The 24,294-nt window shown below is 35.6% G+C and overlaps 1 protein-coding gene across 1 annotated transcript in view; it reads left to right on the forward strand.

Moving 5' to 3' along the window:
• The window catches only part of LOC136028072 (tectonic-like complex member MKS1), a 56,151-nt gene that overhangs the window by 24,151 nt on the left and 7,706 nt on the right, over window positions 1-24,294 (forward strand). The window contains exons 5-8 of the mRNA XM_065705677.1: window positions 5,784-5,988; window positions 14,610-14,739; window positions 19,572-19,691; window positions 21,443-21,675. Of these exons, the coding sequence (XP_065561749.1) occupies window positions 5,784-5,988; window positions 14,610-14,739; window positions 19,572-19,691; window positions 21,443-21,675 (688 nt within the window). The remainder of the gene's footprint in view (window positions 1-5,783; window positions 5,989-14,609; window positions 14,740-19,571; window positions 19,692-21,442; window positions 21,676-24,294) is intronic.

Consider the following 24,294-nt stretch of genomic DNA (forward strand, 5'->3'; position numbering starts at 1 on the left):
ACGTTGATTATCCTCTTCGTTAAACTTGTACATTGATTTTTCTCCTCGTAAAACTGATTTTATTCATTGAAATCATAACCTGCTGAATATTTTGTCCGTGGAACTTGCAGTATGCTGACTTTGTTCTTTAATCTTGTTGCATGTTGATTTTCCTCTTCGTGAAACATGTACATTGATTTTTTCCCTCGTGAAACTGATTTTATTGACGGAACTTTTTGCGTGGGACCATTTGCGTGCTTATATCTGTTCGTCAAACTTTTCACATTTTGATTTTTCTCTATGTGATTCTTTTAAATTGATTTTTTTCCCTCGGGAAACTAATTTTGTTCATAGAGCTTGTAGCGTGTTGATTTTGTTCTTGGAACCTGTTGCACGCTGATTTTTGTTCGTGAAACATATTTCATATAGCTTTCTCTCTTCATGAAACTTTTACATTAATTTTCTCCTCTATAAACTGTTTTTGTTAATGGAAACTGTTACGTGTCGATTTTGTTCATGGATCATGTTGCGTGTTGATTTTTGTTGTAACTTTCAACTTTTCAACTTTTTTATTCAACTTAAAAAATATAAAAAAAATATTATATTCCAACAAACAGCTGTACTCATAAGGCTAGGACAGTGCGAAAACATAGAAAAACATCAGCGTCTCATCGTACTAATAATTCCAAATTTAACACGGCAGAAAACAAACAAAAAAAGACATAAAAGAGAAGTAACAAGGATAAAACAATTTAAATATCGGGCAGGAGGGCCGTGGGAGGAAATCCCAAATGCAGGACACAAAAACAAAACACACATAGAGGAAGATTAAATATTTAAGTTCGTGAAACTTCTTGCATATTAATTTTTTCTTCGGGAAACATGTACATTGATTTTTTTCCCGTGAAACTGATTTTGATCGTGGAACTCGTTGTGTGCTAATTTTTTTTCTTGGAACCTGTTTCCTGCTGATTTTTGTTGTGAAAATTGCTGCATTTTGATTTCTCTTCATGAGACTTGTATATCGATCTTTGTCCTTGTGAAAGTGTTTTTGTTCATGGAGCTTATTGCATGTTGATCTTTCTCTTTGTGAAGCTTGTACACTCATTTTTCTTCCCGTGAAACTGATTTTGTTCATAAGACTTATTTAGTGCTAATGTTTTGTTCGTGGAACTTGTTGCGTGCGGATTTTTCTTCGCGAAGCTTATTTAATGTTGATTTTTTCTTTGTGAATATTGGACATTTATTTTCTCATTGTAAAATGAATTTTGTTCATTGAGTTTCTCGCGTTTTAATTTTTGCTTGCGGAACTTGTTGCGTGCTTGTTTTTGTTCGCGAAACTTGTTGCAATTTGATTTTTTTCCCGTGAAACTGATTTTGATCGTGGAACTCGTTGTGTGCTAATTTTTTTTTCTTGGAACCTGTTTCCTGCTGATTTTTGTTGTGAAAATTGCTGCATTTTGATTTCTCTTCATGAGACTTGTATATCGATCTTTGTCCTTGTGAAAGTGTTTTTGTTCATGGAGCTTATTGCATGTTGATCTTTCTCTTTGTGAAGCTTGTACACTCATTTTTCTTCCCGTGAAACTGATTTTGTTCATAAGACTTATTTAGTGCTAATGTTTTGTTCGTGGAACTTGTTGCGTGCGGATTTTTCTTCGCGAAGCTTATTTAATGTTGATTTTTTCTTTGTGAATATTGGACATTTATTTTCTCATTGTAAAATGAATTTTGTTCATTGAGTTTCTCGCGTTTTAATTTTTGCTTGCGGAACTTGTTGCGTGCTTGTTTTTGTTCGCGAAACTTGTTGCAATTTGATTTTTCTCTTCGTGAGTCTTCTGTGTCGATATTTCTCCTTGTGGAAGTGATTTTGTTCATGGAATTTCTTGATTGCTAGTTTGTCTTCGGGGAACATACTGTGTGTTGATTTTTGTGCGTGAAATTTGTTGCATCTTTATTATTTTCTTCGAAAAACTCGTACGTTAATTTTTTGTTTTCTTGTGAAACTGGTTTTGTTCCTAGAACTTGTTGAGAGCTGATTTTTGTTCGTGGAACTTTATCATTTTCTTGGTGGAACTCGTACATGGATTTTGTCCTCGTGAAACAGATTTTGTTCATGGAACTTGTTGCGTGCTGATTTTTTTCACGAAACCTTTTGCTATGCACAAGTTTCACGAAGAGGAAAATGTACATGCAACAAACTTCGCGAACAAAAATCAGCACGCAACAAGCTTCACGAACAAAATCAGTTTCACGAGGAGAAAAATCGTACAATTTTTACGAAGGGAAAAATCATCATGGAATAATTTTCACGAACAAAAATCATCACACAACAAGCTTCACGAACAACAATCAGCACACAATAAGTCCTATGAACAAAATCAATTTTACGAGGATATAAATTAATTTACAACTTTCACGAAACGAAAAATCAACACGGAACGAATTTCAGGAGCAAAACTTAGCACACAACAATTTCCAAGAACAAAATCAGTTTTAAGAGGAGAAAAATCAAAGTCAAATATGTGATAATGCTTGCTAAGTGGTGTCTTTGTCAGTCATTGAGTGTCACACGCTTGAAATTATCATGGAACATCCCGATCTAGCAAAGAAATGGCAAGTTTCCACTGTTTAAGTAAAAACAATGGTAACCTTTTAGTTCATAAAATTATTTTGAGGGGGAAACTTTGAAAATCCCTTAGGTGTGATAATGTGCGCCAGAAGGGTGTCCTTAGGGGGCTGGTATATAGTGCCACGCTGGCCTCAATTGCTAGGAGTCATCAGAAAAAACTCTAACGGGGATTTTTTCATTAATTTTAATTTATCGATTCTTGTGTAAACAAATATTCTTGCAGAAAAATGCCTGAAAATGTCATATGCGTGAAAAATGGTCTGTACTTTATCCGTATCGACGGTGTGCACCGTCATTACGTAACATCGACGAGTGTGCTCTTCTCAGTTACATCCGGGGATTTCCTCACGGGCCCCTTAATTCCAGCATTTCACGCGAGATTGCGTCATTCCCAATAAGTCTACCAGGTCACTTAAGATTACTTCAGTCTCAAAAGTAAACAATACCCTATTACGTAACAACCAAACCCTAATACAGAACAAGCAAAAGTAAACATTTACTGTTACGTAACATACGCCTGCGTCTCGTAGAAAATATTCCCTCTCACGTAAGATGTACTTGCGTCTTGCGCGTAGGTAATCGCCGTTCAACTTAAATTATTAAAGAAAGAAAGGAGTAGTGGCTATGGGCCTTTACCGTCGAGTTCTCTGACATGCTGAATCGGAAGTTGTGATTTTCATTAAGATCTATTGACTTTGAGGGTGTTTCATCTCTTTTTTGAAAATCAGGCTGCTTTTCTAAGCTTTTTTGATGTGCAACATTATCTTTTGATGGGCAATATCAAATGTTATAATGAATTTATATATTTCAAATCAGTATAGAAATTCAATTTTTTTGAAATATCTGCAATTATAAAAGTTTTGTTCTTAGAGTTTTGGATACTGTTACGCCTTCACTTCTTGTGAATTGTTTGGTAGAAGGGCCCGGAAAACAATAAACCCTTTATATTCTTAAACATTGTTTCTTTTGACCTTTCTTTGTGTAAGGGAAAAAAATTCTTTAAATTTTCAACTGTAAATAGGTATTTCAGTAAAAGATGTTTCTTTAATTCATTACCAATTAGTATCTTAAAAAGTGACGTGTTTACTAATTTCAATAAATTTATTAAAGGGAAACTTTCGGATTACCTGAAAACATCATCTGCTCTTGATAATTGAATATGAGATCACATTTCTCAGAGCCTATGGCAATAGCTGAGAAAATGCAAAAGAAAACAATATTTTTACTTTCATTCACATTGTTAATTAGTGCATCTTATACGATTAATAGAGCTAAAATTAAGTTTTTCTTTTTTTTTTCAAATAAAACAATTCCATTTTGTATAGCCATGCGTGAACAAGTGTGAGAAAATAAAGTATGAAAACAGATTGGTGTTTATATCTCAATATACATAATACGGTGTCAATTCAAGCAGATATGTCTATTATTTTCTCTGAAATACAGTTTAGGATTATGTCTTGACAAATCGCGCATTGCGCGCGATAATGAGTCTAAACTAGTCTTTTGATGTTTATAGATGAAATATTAAGGAGCATCTATGACAGTTATGACCAGCCACGAGATAATTCAGCCAATCTGTTCTGCTAGTTTCTTGTCCTTAGATTTCCATTAATTCTTTGGTTTAGTTCTTTTTCTGTTTTTTGTCGAGGTTTTTGAATTTTTACAAATACAGGCCCATTGTCCAAAAAAAAAAAAATATTAACTAAAACCAAACTGCCATCCAGCATCTTTGAGTGAGAACAAGAATTTCCAAAAAATTCCTTGGAATCCATCCTTGAATATTCAACAACAAAAAAACATTTAGGTACTTATGTATTATACGAGAAACTAAAGAAGTGAAGTTTGATTAATGGTAATGAGGGCAAGGTTAGGTAACACTTCCAAAAATTTTGCTTGTCGTAAGAGTACAAAGTTATGTTGTGTCCATTGACGAACTGTTCTGTTTTGGGCAACAACCTCTTATCCTGGAAAAATACAACTGCCTATTTTTCGGTCCTTGGCAAATCCCAAATCTTAATTTGGACATCCATGGTGACGCACTGTTTTCTATAACTATGCATTGCAAACTAACCGGTTTTTGTCCTATCCGATCTTCGCAATCCAAATTCTCGAGTGTTTCTCGTATAAGTACCAAGATTTAATTCATACAACAAGAATCGGTACGATTTCCATTCAACTCAGTTTATTTCCGAAAGAGGCAACGGACAAGCCGAATATTCGTTTAGTCGTCAAAACATAAATATATATACAGTCTATAGTCAACAATTATGAAATAATTTAAAATAATTCTAAGTATCCACTTAAAATCAGTACACATTAACTGGCTAGTCAAGATATAACAAAATATAACTAAAGAACTAATTTCATGCAAGATTGATATGTTTTTTATTTATTTTATTTAATGCAAATATTCAAAAGTTTTTGAAAGACTGACCCAATGATGTCCATTTTAATCATAAAGAAAGATCAATATTGATGTCTGTTTACATAATTATATAAACAGTTTACTTCTTCACTCTGAGTAATTTGATTTTGACTAAAACAGGCCAGTGATGCCTCTTAATATATTACTGTTGTTGATTGCTAATAGATGGAAGCACTGCATACAGAGGAAGAATTCACTCTTATTTCGTCTACCCTGGGGCTTGCAGCATTGCGCGCTGTTCACCATTTTGATTCTGTTCATTTTTACCCAAGGCAGGTTACAGTTGGTCCAGTGCTCGTATTTCTATCACGGGAAATATTAATTCGCGAAAATTTCGGGGAGGGGTAAAATTTACTGCTCATATCTCGAGGGGACAATTCTGTCGTTTTTTAATTTTATTATCGAAAAAGACATTTTTCAATGAAAACACCAATAAAAGGTATGCATCAAAAGATAGGAAGGGAGAATTAAAATCTAGGAAGATGGTGAAACAAACGCACAGTTTGTTTTTTGTGCATTTACATATAACGCACAAAAAACCCATAGTTACATTAAACAAGATTTGTTTGAAAGTGAGTATTCTTTTCCGAATTTTAAGAAATTTCAGGCATGCCGGTAATTCCTAAAAGGCCATATAGAAAAATATTCCAAGAATATTCCTTGAATATTCCAGGATCGCCTTAACCCAGTAGAATCATTGATAATTCAGTAACACTTAAACGGTGATTGTCTTTTACTGTTTTTTAGGGAAGTATTTGGCGAAAATTTTAAGGAAAATCAAGTTCAGTTGGTTCGTCTTGCTTATAGAACGAAATTCACATGTGAGCCTGATTTCAGTAAGGATGATGAACCGCCTTATTCAATTTCTATAAATGATTATGTTATCACTTATTGGATTCACGATGTTTCCAAACCACCAAAAATTGAGCCAATTCAAAGGCCAATAAATCAAGTAAGTTGATAGATCAATGTGAATAACAATGCTTAATTTTATTTGTTTATTTTTCTAAAAAAAAATGCTAGTATTTTCTTTTTGAAAAATGAAATACTGGTTATATAGAAACGTTTGCAAGAATTGGAGAATAAGCGTCCAGACTAAGATTTAGAAATTGGAGGGGACAGCAGTGCTCAGAAAACAGGGCACTTTGGAATTCTGGGAAAGATATAGAAGATTTTTTTTTCCCGAGCGATTCTATAAGGATTGTTTTTATGCACTCATTTAAATGACCATATCAAACAATATGTTATACAGAAAATGTAGTTTGGCTTCACTTGCTAGGGCTATATCGAAAGAAAGTTTGCCACGACTAGGCCACGTATTACAGAATATGGATGATATTTTAAAGAAATTATGCTTTATGGTTATCGCTCTGGGGACAAGTAAAAAGCATGTCTTGTCGTTGTTGTTCTTGTTTAGTTGACGTTTAAGCGAATAAACCGCTCGCATGCGTGCGATCCTCTTTTAAAACTTGGGCTTATGAAGCCACATCACTATAAGAATCACACAAATAAAATTTTGGCACAAGCCACGTCAACACTTAAGATATCTTGGGAGAGTACTAGGCCGTTGAACAGAGTGTTCTTGCTTAAATCACTGGCACTAGTATGTATATCACATCTCCATCCTGCTATTATTGCTTAAAATATCTGTGAAAAGCAACATACTCAGATTTAAATTAGGCTAAAATACCAGAAAAAATAAATAAATAAAGAGATCAATACAGTAAAAATAGAAGTTAATACAGTTACTACAAATAAAACGTCTAGAAACGGACATGTAAAGACGAAATAAAAAGGTCCATACAATGAATATAAAAGTCAATACATTATAGCTTAAAAAAAAAATCAGAGAATGTTATGCAGATTACAACTCTTTATATACCTAGTCAACAAAAAATAGTCTTTCTATGGGCCCACTTGGGGACTTAGCCTGACCTAAGATTGCTCTCATTGTAAATGCACCAAAATACTTTATAATTTGGTTTCTAAACACATTTCTTTTTACTTCATATTTTGTATGCCTAACATCATCATACTCATTACAATTATCACAAAAGGGCGAGCCAACTCACCCCCATTTATGTAATACTGAACGGGTTTTGGCAAGACTAGTCCTCAATATAAAAATAGTAACAGCAACAGACCTAATATCATGTTCAAGTCCATCAGGCGGTGCTTTATAGTTATAAAGTTCTAAAATTGGATTTATGCAAATTCTAATAAAATTATTGGTCTCTATCACATAACACCTTATAAATACATGCAAAATATTCATTTTGAGTGGGTTTTACACTTATACTCTGACCATTTAAAATACCCCACTTTGCCATTATATCAGTAGATTCATTTCCAGCAATTAATACATATGCTGGGACCCAGACCAGAAGTACAATCTATCCCACAAGCTCTAATGACCTAAATATTTGGTGGATATTACAAACTTATTCGCTATTAGGTTCATGCTCATTCATCAGGTACTTAATGGCTTATGCTGAGTCAGAGCATATTATCCAACTCTGAGCATACCCATGTGACTTTATAAATTCCAATACCTTACATATAGCAATAATCTCAATTGACAAAATAGACAGGCTGCCTGGTAACTTGAAGCTACATGTTTCTGACATACTGGGGACCACCACTGCACAGCCAGGACCCTTATACGACTTGGAGACTTGACTTAATGCTCCTGCCGAAATGCTTCCGGCGTCGAGAGTGATGCTACATGGTGCCTAAATTTAGACTGGTCTCTTGCAAGGATGTGGACGTCCTCCTGAATATTTGCCATGGCTAAGAAGGCACCTATCGTGTCCTTCCATCAGGCTGGGGTACAACCTCTTGGGTGTTTCCCGCCATGCAGCACGGGATCAAAGTCAAAAATCGTTCGTAGGGGAGTGTCGGGGGGGGGGGGGCATGCGAACGAGATGTCCGTACCAGCGTAGTGTTCGTTGGGCGAGTTGGACTGAGAAGGATGTCTGAGCAGTTAACACCTGGAGGTTCTCGTTGCTAAAAAAATCGTGCCAGCGTAGTCCTTCAATGCGGCGAAGATGTTTAGTTTGGGCTATATTTACGGTGCTAAGCACAGACTGAGTGGCTGGCCAGGTTTCGGCTCCGTAAAGAAGCACGTATCCCATCGAAGAATTGTATATGCGCATCTTGGTCCTACGGCTGATAGAAGGTTTCCTCCAAAGGGCACTTAGTCTTCCAACTACAGCTGAGGCTTTGGCAATTCGGTGCATTCGATCTTTGAGGATTGATCCGTCATTTGAGAGGATAGAGCCAAGGTATGTAAATTCCTCAACAATCTCAGCTGGTTTGTCACCGACCATTAGGACTGCCGGGGGACGCAGTGATTTACGGGGCTCAACAAACATCACTTTTGTCTTCTGCCAATTAATCGACAGCCCTATCTTTAAGGCTTCATCAGCAAAGATCTGTAGGGCTACTTTGAGCTTCGACTGTGAATCTGAGACAAGAGCAAGGTCATCAGGATAGTCAGTGTCTTAAACTACTCTATCACCGTAATGAAACCTAAACTGGAGGCGGTTTATGGTCCGAGTCACAATGTGGTCGATGACACAATTAAATATCTCTGGAGCAGCAGCACAGCCTTGACGGACTCCAGTATTGATTTCAAAAGATGAGCTGCGTCAGCCATTGACTTGCACGCAGATTTCAGTCCTTCGTGGAACCATTCGAAAGGTTGCAGTACTTCGCTGGTAGTCCCGTTGATTTCAGTATGAGCCAGAGTGATTGCCGGTCGACAGAATCGAAAGCAGGCTTGGAATCCACAAAGGCAACATATGCTTTTTGTTGAAATTCTCGAGTCTTTTCTATCAGCTGCCGCAATGTGAATATTTACTCCATGGTGAACCTTCATTGCATGAAGCCAGCCTGTTGGATTCTAGGTTGGCTTCTGCGGAAAGTAGTACAGCAGTCCAGGAGGGTCATAACGAAGAGCTTTCCGGGCACAGAGAGGAGAGTGATGCGACGATAGTTGGAACAGATTCTTCGACTGCTTTTCTGTTTCCAGAGAGGCAATGATGCCTACTCGCCAGTCTTTTGGAATCCATTCCGTACGAAATACTATGGAGAACAGTACTTGGAGCCAGAGAAGAGTCGCTGCCCCACAATATTTCAGCAGTTCTGCAGGGATACCACAGACTCCTGGGGCTCGGTTGTTTTTCATCCGCTTCAGAGATTTCGAAATTTCTGTTGAGATGAAAGGGTTTTGCACACTTTCACACGGGGTCTCAAGGGTGCTGGATGCAGCTTGAAGAAGTTCAGGGTCGGGCTGGCTAACACAGTCCAGGTTTAGGAGTGAAGGGAAGTGATCCTTCCAGGCAGACAGTTGAGCGCTCTTTTCAGTGAGAATATTTCCATCATTAGATGTGATTGGCCCTAGGGAGGATGGCTTTCCATCTGTAAGATTCCGAAGGTGTTTGTATAGAGCGCATGTGTCACCCTTTCTGGCGGCTTCCTCAAGATCAGTGGCCTTTTTCTCGGTGAACAGTTTTCTGTCTCTGTGGAGAAATTTATTTCTTACGCCGTTTAGACGTCTGTAGGTAACCATGTATTTCGCTAGGCGTGCTTTGTGACGCTGTTCAATAACATCTAAAGTTTCCTGCGATATCCAGGACTTTTTCTGGGCTTCAGACGACCGATAATAATTTCAGCTGAAAGCAATACACCGTCCTTGAATAGCTGCCATGCTTCTTCAGATTCTGAAATTTAACCAAAGACAGTCGAAGCGGTTGGAGATGGAGATAGCATAGACCTGGTGTGTGTTGGAGTTTGCGAGATTGTTTAGGTCTAATTTGGGGACACGGCAATCACTTTTCTGGGCTTTCAGGCGTAGCCTAAGGTTAGAGACGACAAGCCTGTGATCGGTGTTTCCCAATTCTACACTTTTGTAAGCTCGGCAATTAGTTATAGAGGAACGCCAGCGTCGGGACACGATTATGTAGTCTAACATCTTTCTTGTTCGTCCGTCAATGGTATACCAGGTATATTTGTGAACTTCTTTCCTTTGAAAAAGGGTATTGGTGATCACGAGATCGTGCATGTTGCGCAGCTGAAGGAGCCTTAGGCCATTGTTGTTCAAGCAGTCGGGTATTACAGATCGTAGAACATTGTTCCAAACGCCGTCTGTCTCTGACACTGCCGTTGAAGTCGCCAAGAAGGGTTAAAACGTCATGAGGGGATACTTTTGCTAGGATGCTAGACAGCTGGGCGTAAAAGCGATCTTTCATCTCATCTGAAACTTGGTTTGTTGGGGCGTAGCAGACAATGATGGTCCATTTTCCATGTTTATGTTGGATTTGCGCTGTTAGTATCCTGTCTGATATTTGCTCGTAAGAAAGGAGGCACCTCCTGGTCCAAGAGTCTAGCACAAGTGCGACACCATTAGTTTTGGTTCTCTGATTACCCGACCAGAGTAGGTGATAGCCTTCACCAATGTCTTCAGAGTCGTTTCCTATAAGGTGAGCTTCAGTTGCACCTGCTACAGCTACGCCAAAACGCTTGAGTTTTAGCGCAAGCATTGACTTCGCTTCAGGGAAGTTAAGGGCCAGAACGTTAGAGGTGGCCAGGCAAAGACAACCTTGGTCAATAAGGTTCAAACGATGGTCAAATTTCGGTCCGGGGACATGCTGAGGTCTTGAAGGGTAAAAAGAAGATCGATCATCCGAGGCAATAACATCTCTATTCGTTGCAATTAGATTCGGATGGAGGGTCGCAAGCCCAACCGACCCTAGGCCTGGGACATGATTAGCTAGAGGAGTCTAACTATTGAGTGTCCCTGGGGTGGGCTCCACCCACCTTTTGAGGTCAAGGCTACCCTTTGCGTGGAGCGTCTTGTTTATATCCTCATTTAAACTGTTATTTTCAGTGAAATACTTCACAAGTAATTTGTCACGTCGTAGCTTAAGCATGCTCACCTATTCTATCATCATTGCTGGAATAGGGGTACTATTTAGGCAGCCATTAGATCGCCTAAAAAACTGTGGAACACTGTATCTAACTTTTAATAGATCCTTCTGATTAGCATCACCATATATAAAGCTACCATAATCAAACTTACTAACAATAACAGCCTTTATAATTTTACTAAGACACTTAAAAGGAGCATACCTTTTCCCTAGGCACATTACATTTATAAGGTTTAGTCCACTCCTAATATTACCTAATAAATACTCTATGTGTCTCAACAATATCATTTTACTACAAAAATTAGGCCAAGGTAGCAGAAAGAGTCATCCAGCCTAATAGTCTTATTTACGACATTTACTTGTGGTACCGCAGTCTTATTATTTTTTGAGAATAGTATACCATATGTTTTTCCTAACCTAACAATTTCTCAAAAAGCTAGAAATCCAATATATGCAATTGGCAGGTATACCTATTTCCCCTATTTAAGCATGTCTTTCTCAAATAGGCGGACAGAGGTTTTAAGAAAAGATTTAAGTGAAATTTAAGCCTCATGGGAGAGGGCAAAGAGTAAGGCTTTGAAAAGATTAGGACGGAGGAGGAGCTTACACAGCTGACCTCAGATGCTTAGTGCAGCAATGAGCTGTAGCAGTAGTAGTAACGCACATTAAAGGTTGGTTAAAAAATTACATCTGTTCTTCATTGCATAAAAAGACAACACAGTATATAATCTTTTAAAGTAATTATCATCCCTTCCGGATCCGATAATTGAAGTCAGAGAAGTTAGTGATTACTATTATCACATTTGTATTTATTTATTGATTTTTAAGCTTTTGAAACATAATAAAGGAGTTTTTTTGTTGAATGTTATTAATATGCTGATTCTGCCAGTATTAGAATTTTTTCTGTGATATTTATCATATCTGAGCAGTGGCAATTTGAAAAAAAAAAACCCGAAAGATAAAATCTTTAGAGGGGAAAAGAAATACAAGAAACCTTCAGTTTGCTTGAATATTAATACTTTTTTGGAAAGGTGAATTCACCAAACAGGAAATCAAATCTACCAAACATGTCCATTTTCAAAGTAATAGTTAACATAAGAAAAGTATAGATATCGTATTAGTAAATATATTGTCAAATCTTTAGAATACACTAAAACACCGAAAAACAGAGTTGGACATTTTTAAAGGAGCTTACTTTTTAATTTCATGTCAGCAAATGATAAGTAGACTGAAGTTTTTAATTACTCAAGTAAATATTTCGGATGAAACAACATTATGTCTAAGTTACATATGAACCCCCTTCTCAATAGGAAAACCATATCTGAGTTTGGAACAATCCAAAATTATCTGCCAATGGAAAAAAAAAACAAAAAAAAAAAAAAAAACAATCCAAACCGACAACTGTATGAATGAATGTGGCTGACAAACAAACTCGCTATCCTGGCATAACTAAAAATGACAAGACCTGACTTGTGCCCTTTATTTCTTCTTAGGCTCTTTAGAGTTAATGTTTTATATTTATGGTAATATGTTTGATGTATCGAACATATTATGGTGTATCAAAGATAATGGCAATAAAGAAAATCAGTAAATTTTTTTCTATATTGCCTAGGCCTGTCTCTAGCCCCAAGGGGAGATTGAGGTATAATTATTGCAGTGGAAGGTATTATCTTTGGAAAGAGCACTGAAGGAATGAAAGAGGTATTGCCCAGGAACGAAATCAGATAGGTAGTAAATAAATACATCATTAGCTTATACTCTCCATTCAATGGCTTTTCTTAATGCAGTAACAGCCGTCACGGTTTTGGCGAACGATTGCTGGTGAAAATAAACAACAAATGAAATAATTTTTCCAAGATCTGTCGGTTGGGTCCTGCGTATAAAATTTGAAAACTAAGACTAACGCATGTTTCATTGTGTCAGAGGAATTCACTACGCCTTGGGATTTTTAATATATTGAGCTTTGATGTGTTGAACTTAGCTGAATATTAAATTAATATGTATAACTAAAGAATAAATTAAATCAGTGGTTCTGCTTTTGTTACTGTAGTTCCCTGCATCAGATGTGACGTATTTTAACTGTGATGGTAACTATTAAACGGATTGTAACTACCACGGATTGCAACTATCAAAACTGATAACTATATGACTGAATTACTTTTAGTGTTAAACTGCGGTTATCCAGTTTCTGTTTCTATCGGTGCTTCTGCTATTTCTTCCGTTGATTTGTTTTTGTATGTAGGAGCACGGTTTGCTTGTACGTTACGTCAGACAAGAGAGGCAATATGTTGTCAAATGGTGGGAAGTGTCCGGTCTAGTTATGGTTTGAGGAGAATTTTGCCGGAAATATCTTGGAAATATTTTCTCGTCTTGTGATGTGCCCCACGTTACGTGTTTGTCGGGAGTAATCCTCCCACTGACAGGAAGAGATACATCGTGTCTTAGAAAAAAAATACCTTAAATTTTGTAAATATTTCTTATATCTTCCTTCTTGGCACATTAATTCAAAAATAATTAAGAATTCCCATATTCGCGATCTTTTCTATCATTATATAGTTTTGAGCTCCATGCTAAGCGTCAGAACCAGGAACTAAGCAAATGCTTAGGGTTAAGCGTCCTGTATTGAAATCTAGCGAACAAAATCAAATTTTTGAGGTTTCGAAAGTTCAGACTGTAAGAATTGGTTTGAAATAAACGCTACTTTTATGGCAGTTGAATTAGCATGAACGAGGATGAAAAATTGATGTTAGCTAAAAAGGAAATTGATCGATTGGACATCCTCACATTCTTAGCTAGCGTTGTTAATGACAGGGGAGGATACAGCGAAATGCATAATTAGAACAGCGAAGGCCTATTTCAACACATTTTTCAATATTTTTAAATAAATAGGTAATTATTAGACCTTTGGCATAACAGTGTTGACAGTGATCAAGTATGGCTCTGAAACACAGGGTTCGAAAGTTTGAGGAGCCAAACACGATGTTTTCCTTAGGAATTGCTTAAGGATCGTTTCAAGTGTTACTTCCAAACGACTATAACAAAAGCTAGAAAAATCTATATGCTTTGATGACACTGTCTAAGGCTATTATGAAAGACAAGTTAAGATGCTTTGGTTATATTTTATGCATGAAAGATGATGGGCTGTCAAACTTTTGCTTCATGGGAATCCGGCAAGTGCTAAATATAAGGCTTGACGGCTTTGAATATGGCGTGAGGATGTAGAAATAAGAGAAATAAGAGCTCCGTGTGAAGTATTAAAGAGTGAGGCTCTGAATAGAGCGGGATGAAGTCAAACGGTCACAACCTGGTGGCCATTGGCCCTTAGGTCACCATGTGCCACAAAGAGTTGCCAGCACGAGTTTACCTGCCCAGTGGACACAAATGATACTCATTAAGTTTGAGGGTGCTAAACATGGTAAGTTGTCACCAGCTGCTGACTCTAGATCCATTGGAGGGTTAGATTTTCCTGAGGGTAAGTGTGAGACCAATCACTGATGATAAGAAAATATATTTTTATCTAGAAACAATTGAAATTTAAAGAGTTTAATGGCCACTGGGTTTTGCTGAGAATCATATTTTTTCCATAGAAGGTAAAATCAGGGAAACACATCCTGGTACAAAACTATTTTTGTACACTTTTTAGATTGAAACGGTGTATGTTGATATACCTGATATCAGCGAGGTCATTATCACTATATGTGGAGAAATTGCTCAGGCTAATGACTATCCCGGAACCATGCTGTACATGAAATATGCAATAGTTACTCCAAAAGGTAAGAAAATTTATACTTTTACACACTTGGTACTTAGAAGCTCTTATTTTTAAGAATGTAAATTCAACTGTGGAACAGAATAAGTTTTCCCAGCATGGACATTCTTTTAAAATTTATCCAGTAGTCGTGTCCTTTGGGATCTTAAAAAAGAGAAAAGATTTTTATTGTGGATACTGAAATTATGAGAGGGGCACAGATTTCATTAGGGTTCATTAAGATGTGTACTTGTGACTGTAAAATTGAAAATGTGTGTAAATGTTTAAATTTTTGGGTTTGTTTATTTTTTTGGTGTCGACGGAATTGTTTAAATGTAAGGGAAAACTATACAAATACAAACTTAAGGGGTGGCTAGCCTATCCGTTTGTGTAATTCACTGGTTTATTTCAGAACTATATTACTATAAATTTATTGATTTATGTAAATAAATGTAAATTTTATGAATATTCTAAAAATAATTCTCAAAACGTATAGATAAAATTGCGGAATGAAAATGAATAGAAACCAAAAAATAAAAACCAACGTGAATCATTGTGAAACAAAGTAATCACTGAACTACTGAAAATTAATGCCAAAAAAAAACCTTTTATTTACACATTTTAGAATACCAGAGCCTCAGCTCGCATTAACCTAAAACAAAATCTTGAAATATGTCGTACTTCAAGACTTGCTCAAACGATTAATCATAAATTAGCAGCACTAACATCACAAAGAAAAAGAAAATATTGTGCTATCACCACTTTGTTACCTGAATTTTGCAAAATATTTTCGCAAAAGTGTTTGACATTGGCACACTGTTAGATAGAAGCTAACACAATTGCCTCGAACGGCTATCTAGTCGATACTTGATTCAAAATAATAATCGGAGTTTGAATTTTGCCTCACGCGAAACTATAGTATTTGAGATACTGAAACTTAATATATTTTATGTGTTACTTCGTGAAAAGAAATTGTATTGATATTTTTTTTCAATATTTAAACTCGATCTATTGAACGTGAGCGTTTTCTTTATGAAAACATAAAAATTTTATTACCAAATTCATTATACTTTACACCGAGTTTCGGTGCCTCGTCACAACATTTTAAACTGACAAATTTTGAACGAATACTAATTATATTTCTTATAACTATACACGAATCAAAAGAATCCGCGTTTTACGGGGACTTGAAATATACAAAATTCATCAAGCTTTAAGTTACCCTTCAAAACCTGGGAGCCTGAGATTAACTAGTTACGTGATCTTGATGAAAGCTAAACCATCAAATTTAGCATTTAAGCCTCTACCCTATTGTAGAGGTTTCGAAATCACATCTACGAAATGAGGAATTTTGTTTTGTTATTTTCGAGAAGGAAGATCAAAAATTCGTCTTTATATGCTGATTTCCCAGGGACTATCCTATTGAAAGCAGTGGTCCCGGAAAATCTAGACGGTTCATAAGAACGGTAATTTAAAGTTTTAGTACCCTTTCTAAGTGCGAAAAAAGATATTTCTTCTGCCATTGTGTGACCTTGAACTACATATTGACCCAAAGAGTGCAATTTTTTTTCGATTGAAGATTTTAAAATAGCGAATCAATATAAAATTGTTGAAAAACTTTATACTGAACTTCCCAGTTTTTGAGGCAGTAATGATGCACTGTGGCACATTCGTTTCTTAAGGAGTTACGTAGTTCACGTAAAATAGAGAGTTAACATCGACACTTTTTCTAAAGCCTTATTTCTCCAAGTTAAATCGCTTGATATTTGATTGAACTGTGTAAGATAAATTTTCCTATTCCCCTAAAGGCTCTTTGGCCTGTAAAGAAGGGGGGAAGACAAACGGAATCAGAGAAAAAAAACAAAAAAATTAAAATGATTACTTACTCACAGAGAGAAAGAGCAAAAAGCAGAAGAAAAACAAATATAAATAAAATGAAAACTATAGAAAACAAAAAAAAATAGATTGAATAGACTATATTAATTAAGTAAATTAGCATATTAAATAGACTCCAATAAAATAATAATAAGTATATTTAAAAGAAAATCGATAAAATAACTTCTAAGAAGCCAAAGGATTTTTAACAGTTTTTTTTAGCAAAACGAATGACTGGCACCTTCGAGCTGATTCGGGCAACTTATTCTACACAATTTGACTCGAGTTAAAGGATTAAAATCTGACCTTACAGAAGGAGTAAAAGGAATTTGAATATTATTTTTGGTATTACGAAGATTATAATTATTTTGATCAAAGGTAAAAGATTGTGGAACACTTAGGGGATGAGAGAGGTCACAATGAAGCTGTTAAAAAGTAAAACATGCACACGAAAGAATATACAGTGACTCGAGATTAAGTAATGGGATAACTCCTGAACGATTAGTTTTCTTAACGAGGTTTCTAGCTTTATTGTATACATTAGAAAGTGGTTTTAACAGTGAAGGAAAGGTTGACATCCATACTATTGGACAGCAATAAACGTAAGATTGGATCAATCAGTGAAAAGGGAGTTTCAAAATTTATCCAGGAAAAGCATGTTTAAGTTTCCTTAAAATACGGAGACCCTTGCATGTCTTCATTTTAATCAAATCAATGTAACATTTTAAAATTACAGGTTTTCATCCACAAGAATGTCCATAAAACGCACATTTACATCTTAAGTTCTATGAATTATCCCATTTGGCTGGTGAATTTCAGATAACTGGGGATAAATCTATGAAACACATGAAAATATAAAAAACTGGACTAAAAATTTAAGGTAAGATAATTAGTAAGATAAAGCCATAAAATTAATTTGTCAAACAAATTTTCAGAATTTAATCAAAGCTCTGATTCGCATTTTCCGAAGTGCCACGTGTGCTATTATCAGCAAAACAAACAAGGACATCAGAAGATGGAGAACTATAATTGGCACTATGGGCAAAGGACAGCTTAGGATGACAAAGTCTATAGCAATTTATAAGTTTCTGCTTTTTTACTACATAAAAAAGATCATTTACATAAATCAAAAATAGCACAGGCAATAAAACTGATCCTTGAGGGACGCCAAAATTTACTTGTGAGGATGAACAAAAAAGTGGATCAACAAAAATTTACCTATCATTCAAATAAGACGGAAACCAAAAGAATACATTACCCCAAATGCCAAAACGAGACATCTTCGATAGAAGAACTTCGTGGGTTAAGGAATCGAATGCCTTATGAATATTCAGGAATATAGTAGCCGGAATTAATCCCGAATCTAATGCAGAATGTATAAAATTCAAAAGGGTCATACAGGCATATTCAGTGGGGTGCTTCATTACGAAAAAAATAGAAAATCCTGAAGATTTTTTTTAGGCTTTAGAAAATTAAGGAGACGACAGAGCATAGCCTTTTCAAAGATTTTAATAAATACTGATAAAATTGATATTGGTCGATAATCTACGGGTTTTTCAAGCCGTTGACAATTTTAGTAATTTCACTTACTGTTACTGGCTCAAGAAACATAGACTTAACACAAGACAGCCCGAGGTAAGATCTTAAGTCCGGCTTAGGCCAAGATAAAGTAAATTTAGAAGCAATATTCTCACCAACGCTAGCGAAGAATGAGGAGAATGGCTCTTGGACATTAAGGTTCCCTCTGAAGCTGCATTACCAATGACCAGACTCATAGGCAAAGCTAGATTAAGAACCGGGTTTAAGTATAGAATTTATTACCTCCGATTATTACTAATATCATTGCTACATGCAGCAAAATTATTTAGATAATAGAGTGACTTGGCTTTCCTATATATAGAATTATAAATATTTCGGTAGATCTTGAACTGACAAAGACGAACGGCACTCGCTGAAAGTGTAACGCATTTATAAGCCCTTTAGAGATTATTTTACCTTCTTCAGCTTTTGAGAAGTCCGGATGTCATCCATAGGTTTAAAGGTACAATTCCTTTACACGTATGAATAGAAGGTGGTACTTTATAAATGCTAAGAATAGCCTCTTTTATGATTCCATAAAAGGACTCCAATAAATCAGAAAAATCCTTAGCATTCTCAAACAAGCTTTTCCGCCAATTTAGACCCAAGAAGGAATAATTCTTTCTCACCAGACCTAATAGAATAGGAATCAAACACTTGAGGCTGGTGACTCTTCCTCTGTTTAAAGCTGAACCAAGAATATATTGGAAAATGATCGGAACTATCACTAACTTAAATTGAGTTTTCCTTCAAGCTAAGCGTATAGAAGATATTGTCAATCAAAGAAGCTATAGCATTAGTTACTCGCGCGATGATGGATGTAGTTGATAGTGTTCCTGTGGAAAGCATGGTTGAAAGAAAATCAACTGAAGCCGAAGAGTTTGAATCCATCAAATTTATATTAAAGTCACCCATTATTATTAACTGACACGGACGTTTCAGTATAATGTCCAGTATTTCCTCTATATTCTGAAGAAAAAATGGAACGGCTATTGTATATGCGACCAATATATTCAGAGATCTTTTGTAGTTTCAATGTCAAATAAAAGGATTTGTCTCTATTGAACTGCTACTTGTATGTCATGGAAAGGGAGTGCAAATCTTCGAAAATACCAACATCTAAACCAATGTCTGCACAGTTTAACTTGTGACTGTATCCCAATGACGGCCACGCCTGACTCTAGGGACTATGTTTCAAACCTTCCTGGCGTAATGCTCTCAAGGAGTGACGATCCTCGAAGTAAATAACGCCAAATAAGTAACACAGGGTGTTGCTTACTGTGTTGGCCTCTTGTGGCTTTGGGCTCCCATGAGCTGATTTTAGTAATAGTAGTAGTATTGTCATATCTTTTTAAGCTATGAAACATATTTGGTATTTCGTAATTAATTATCTGTTTGTTTAAGGTTGGAAAGCTCTAAGCAAATATTCGTTACAGGGCACCACTCAGCGGTGTCGGAATAAAAACCAAAATGCAATATTCTCTCACCCTTTGTATGCACGATATCGAACTGACAGATTAAAAGGCAAGTTTCTTTCTTTTCTTGGACCCTGGATCAGAGCTGGGGAGCAAGCATGGGTAAAATTTTCGGTATTCATATAATTGAGTTAACAATAAAGTGAACATACAACTCGATGCCTTTTTTATGTTCTTTACAAATATAATAATCATTTCTATCGCAATTAAAATTTAAGCACTTTTTGACATAACCTAACTAATCTAACCTAACTATAAATAATTTTGGTGCTGAGAAAAAGTAGCATTCGAAAACGACCGAAAACGCATACTTTAATTGAAAATTCGGCGTCAAGGATGAAGAAAACGGCATAAACAGCAAAAAAAATTATTTTCTCGATCTAACTTAATCGTGGAAAATCAGTGCTTGTGGATTATATAACATTAAAAAAATAGATTTATAATGCAACAGTAAGTTTGAGACCAATGTTTTGAAGTTTGAGACCAATGTTTTAAGCCTTTTTTTATACCCCATATATTGGTTATTTTCAAGAGCTCAAAAGGTGCTTAAATTTTAATTTGTGATAGAAGCGATTGTTATATTCGTAAAGAACCTAAGAAAAGGAATCGAATGGTATTTTCTTCTTATTGGTAAGTCAATTATATGAACTGTGAAATATTTACCCAAGCATGTACATGAGAATTTAAGTTGGAGGGGGAGGGAGGGATATCCAATTTTTTTGAAAGCTTGGTTCTTAGGTCCTCTTTATTTTTACTTATAAATTGGGATATACCAGCGAAAAAAGTGAAAGTATAGAAATTGATCATCTGAATTGAATTCAAACATAAATAAGACAATTTATAATTTCCTTTTTATCTGATTAAATAATCTTAAAAAAAAGACTGGATTTATTTCTTATTTCTGTTATTTCTGTTATTAAGATGAACAGCTAGGATGAGCCAGGAAGAAATGGTTGGCAGTTGATATTTAACAAATCTAAGCAATAATCTTGAATGATGCGATAAGAAATTTATGCTTTTGTCCTAGCATTCCTCTTATTCGGCTGTTTTTAAACTTTTCACTTTACAAGTGCATATTCAAAAATGTCTGTTATACTTCAATAAAATATTGCTTTAATAGAATATTAATAAAATATTGGTTTTAGTAAAATATTGCTTTGATAAAATATTGCTTTAATAAAATATTATTAAAAATATTGCACAAATTGATGCAGAGCTTGGCTCAATGGAAAAAGCTATAGTTCAGCGGAAAAACAGAAAAAAATAAAACGGAGAATGGGAATTTACAGGAGATAAAAAACAGTCCTCCTGTTTTACAAATCCATCCTGTTTCTTCTTGTTTTGTACCTATTTTTCTGCCATTCAACTTTTATAATTATATTTTCTCAGTTTATTTGTCTTGTATTCCAAGCAAAATATTGTCAGCGTTTCAGGAAATCTACGTAGTCGTGAATTATAAGAAGATGGACTAAATTGTGGGATATCCACTACTAAATTATTTAAACAAGAAAAAGCTTTTTGTGGAAATAATAAAAAAATTCATTGGAGGTACCGAATTTATCTTTAACGGTACGTGAAATCTACGAAAGATGCTTTGATGTTTCTTAAAAGAGGTTCTGTATCTGAAAAGGTTAGTCCCAATGGCCACAATTTCTGTTTTCTGAATATGCTCCATATCAAAGGATACTAAATCTATAAATTTCGAATATATTTTGGATATTCTGAATATTCTGCATATTTTTCTTTATTTATGCACTTTTCGCGTAAGGAATTCTTCAACTGCATGCTCTTTTTTGATAGGTGATAACCAAACAAAACTTCTGTTCCAAGTTTTTTCGTTTGAGGGAGGACAATCAACGTTTCAAGGATTTTCCATTTTAAAAGTTCCTATTTCTCCTGGAATGCAGCAAATTAAGGCCATTACTTGGAAGCCTTTTTACAAAAGTACACGAAAAAGAGTATTGAGAAGGGCGCCCTATAAGGAATTTAAAATGCCTGATGTGACGACACTAGCCGAAACTATCAGTTTTTATGTAGGTATCTCATTTTTACTTTTTTTTTTCATTTACGGCTAAGAATCAACGTTGTCAGTAATCAGTAATTAGCACCAAAAACCGGCTAATATTTTGTTTTAGCTTTACCGCTTGTAGTAGCGTTCGGAAACTTTTTTTGAATTTTAATTTAGCTTAAAATACATGTTTTGTTAATTTTGATTTAAAAACAAAGTTTACAGTATTAAAGTATCCAGAAGGGTAAGTTTTGAGAAATTAGTTCCCAAATCATTTTTGTGTTTTATTTCTGTCTTCCTTTGTCCCTCAAAAGTAAAGCTTCGAAACTAATATATGATTATTCCCAATATTATTCCTACTCTTTTTCAGAAAATAAAGTGCATCTACTCCACACTGCTAAAAAATAACCTGCATCAACCGATACTGAACTTTATCTCATATAGTTCTTGAAGCACAGTCCTTACACCTGGGCTGCATGAACCCAGTTGCACCTTACTCCACAGGCTTAGGGCTACCATTCTCATTGAAATGGACATCCCCATTTTTTTATTCAAAACCATTTGAGGCATTAAAGACAGCATGTGTCAAAGAGGGCATTGAAAAAGCGGTTGGATCTACTTGCTACTATCACGACTGCTACCACTACTACTTCTACCAAGGTTTGGGTTATTAAGGTGAAATTTTCAGGAAATATTTAGGGGATTGTTGAAGTACTGTATATCAAAACGCACTGTTTGTATTTAAGTTTCCAAAAGGATGTGTGCTCAATTTCTCAGGAATAGCTTAGAGTATTAAGTTGAAACTTCCAGGGCTTGTTGAGAGGGACATTGAACTAACTAAAAGGTACTCTGTGCATGCTGCTACTACTACTGCTGCTAATTTTGTCACGACCACTATTACTTAGGCTAAAACTAGGAAGTTGAAACTTTCAGGCAATGTTCATGAAGATGTTGAACTAAATGAAAACACACTCTGTTCAAGCAAGTTGTCAAAAGGGTGTATCAGCAGTATCCCAGGAATGGTCAAGAATATCAAGCTGAAACTTTAAGGACGTGTTTAAGGGCTATTTAGAACAACGCAAAATGAAAAGTGCGCATACTACTACAACTACTAACACTACTACTATTACTGCTACTACACTACAACTAGAATTGATGCTACTAATGGAATTGCTGCTAGAACCACAACAATGACGAGTACTACTAGTACTACTGAAGCTAAGGATGTTACAGTGAAAATTTTAGGGAATGTTGAATAATGAAGTAAAATTGGAACGTGCTATGTGGATACAGGCTATTAAAATGTCATAGCAGCTATATCTCAGGAACAACTTAGAGTATTAATTTGAAACTTTCTGTGTACATTAAAGGGGATATTGAATAAACCAAAGGTATTCTGTATGTACTTCTCCTGCTGCTTCTGCTGCTACTAGTGCCGTTAAAGCCACGTGTATCAAGGGAACATCTTCAAAAAATGTTGGAGAGTATGTTAAACTATTTTGAAACACGCTCTATTCATGTAGGCTGAAAAATGGCCTTATCGTCTGTATATCAAGAGCGGCTCGGAGTACTAGGCCATTTGACCGTTAGTGCTTATATCACTAAGGCTGATGGTGATAATTAGGAACTTTTAGGGAATGTTGAAGGGAATGTTGGTCTAAATCAAAACACATTGTGCGCATGCACGTTATCAACAAGATGTATCAGAAATATCTAAAAAAGAGCTTAAAGTTTTAAGTTCTAACTAGCAGGGCATGAAGAGGGAATCAAACAGTTCGTGATAACGAACTGTAAGTAAGGAGAGACTAGGCTCAATGGTAACCGAAACTCTAAAAAACAGATTTGATAACAATAGATACATCAAAAGAATCAGCTTATTATACTGATTCCAAATATATAAGATTAATCGAGTTTAGTGTTACTTATCAATAGTTATTTGTTCTAACTAGTAATATCAATAGTTATTACAAGGCTGAGAAAATTTGCCTAATTTTTTATATAGGGGGAAACCATCCCTAAAATTCAGGAAACCATGATGAAAATCACACCATCAGAATCATCGTATCCGAGAACCTTACTGTAGAAGTTTCAAGCCCCTATACACAAAACTGTAGAATTTTGTTATTTTTGCCAGAAGACAGATCACGGATGCGTGTTTTTTTTTTGTTTTTTTTTGTTTCTTTTTTTTCCTAGGGGTAATCGTGTTGATAAAATGGTCCTAGAAAATCGGAAGAGATCTTTGATCCTAGAATTTGAACGCAAATTAAAAGTTCTAGTTCCCTTTTTAAGTGACAAAAAGTTTTAGAGGGTATCTGGCCCTCTCCAACGCTCACTTATTTTCCAATAATATATGATTAAAATTTGAGATAGTCATTTTGTTCGGTATAGTTGAAAGATCAAATAACAATGTCTTTAGGGGTAAAATAACCCCCCACAGTCCGTGGGGAGAGGCCGGCTATTTATGAAATTTGCTAATTGTTTACGCATAGTATTTGTTATTAGGAAGTATGCAGACATTTTTCGGCGGGGGGAATTTAGTACTTGGGATGATTATACATTGGGAGAATCTTCCTTGGGGAGGGCTACTTCTGGAGGGGGATGAAAATTCGAGGGAAACTTTTGCACTCTTGGATTTGATAGAACT

This window comes from Artemia franciscana, chromosome 6 (assembly GCF_032884065.1).
Source record: "Artemia franciscana chromosome 6, ASM3288406v1, whole genome shotgun sequence".
Taxonomy (NCBI): Eukaryota; Metazoa; Arthropoda; class Branchiopoda; order Anostraca; family Artemiidae; genus Artemia; species Artemia franciscana.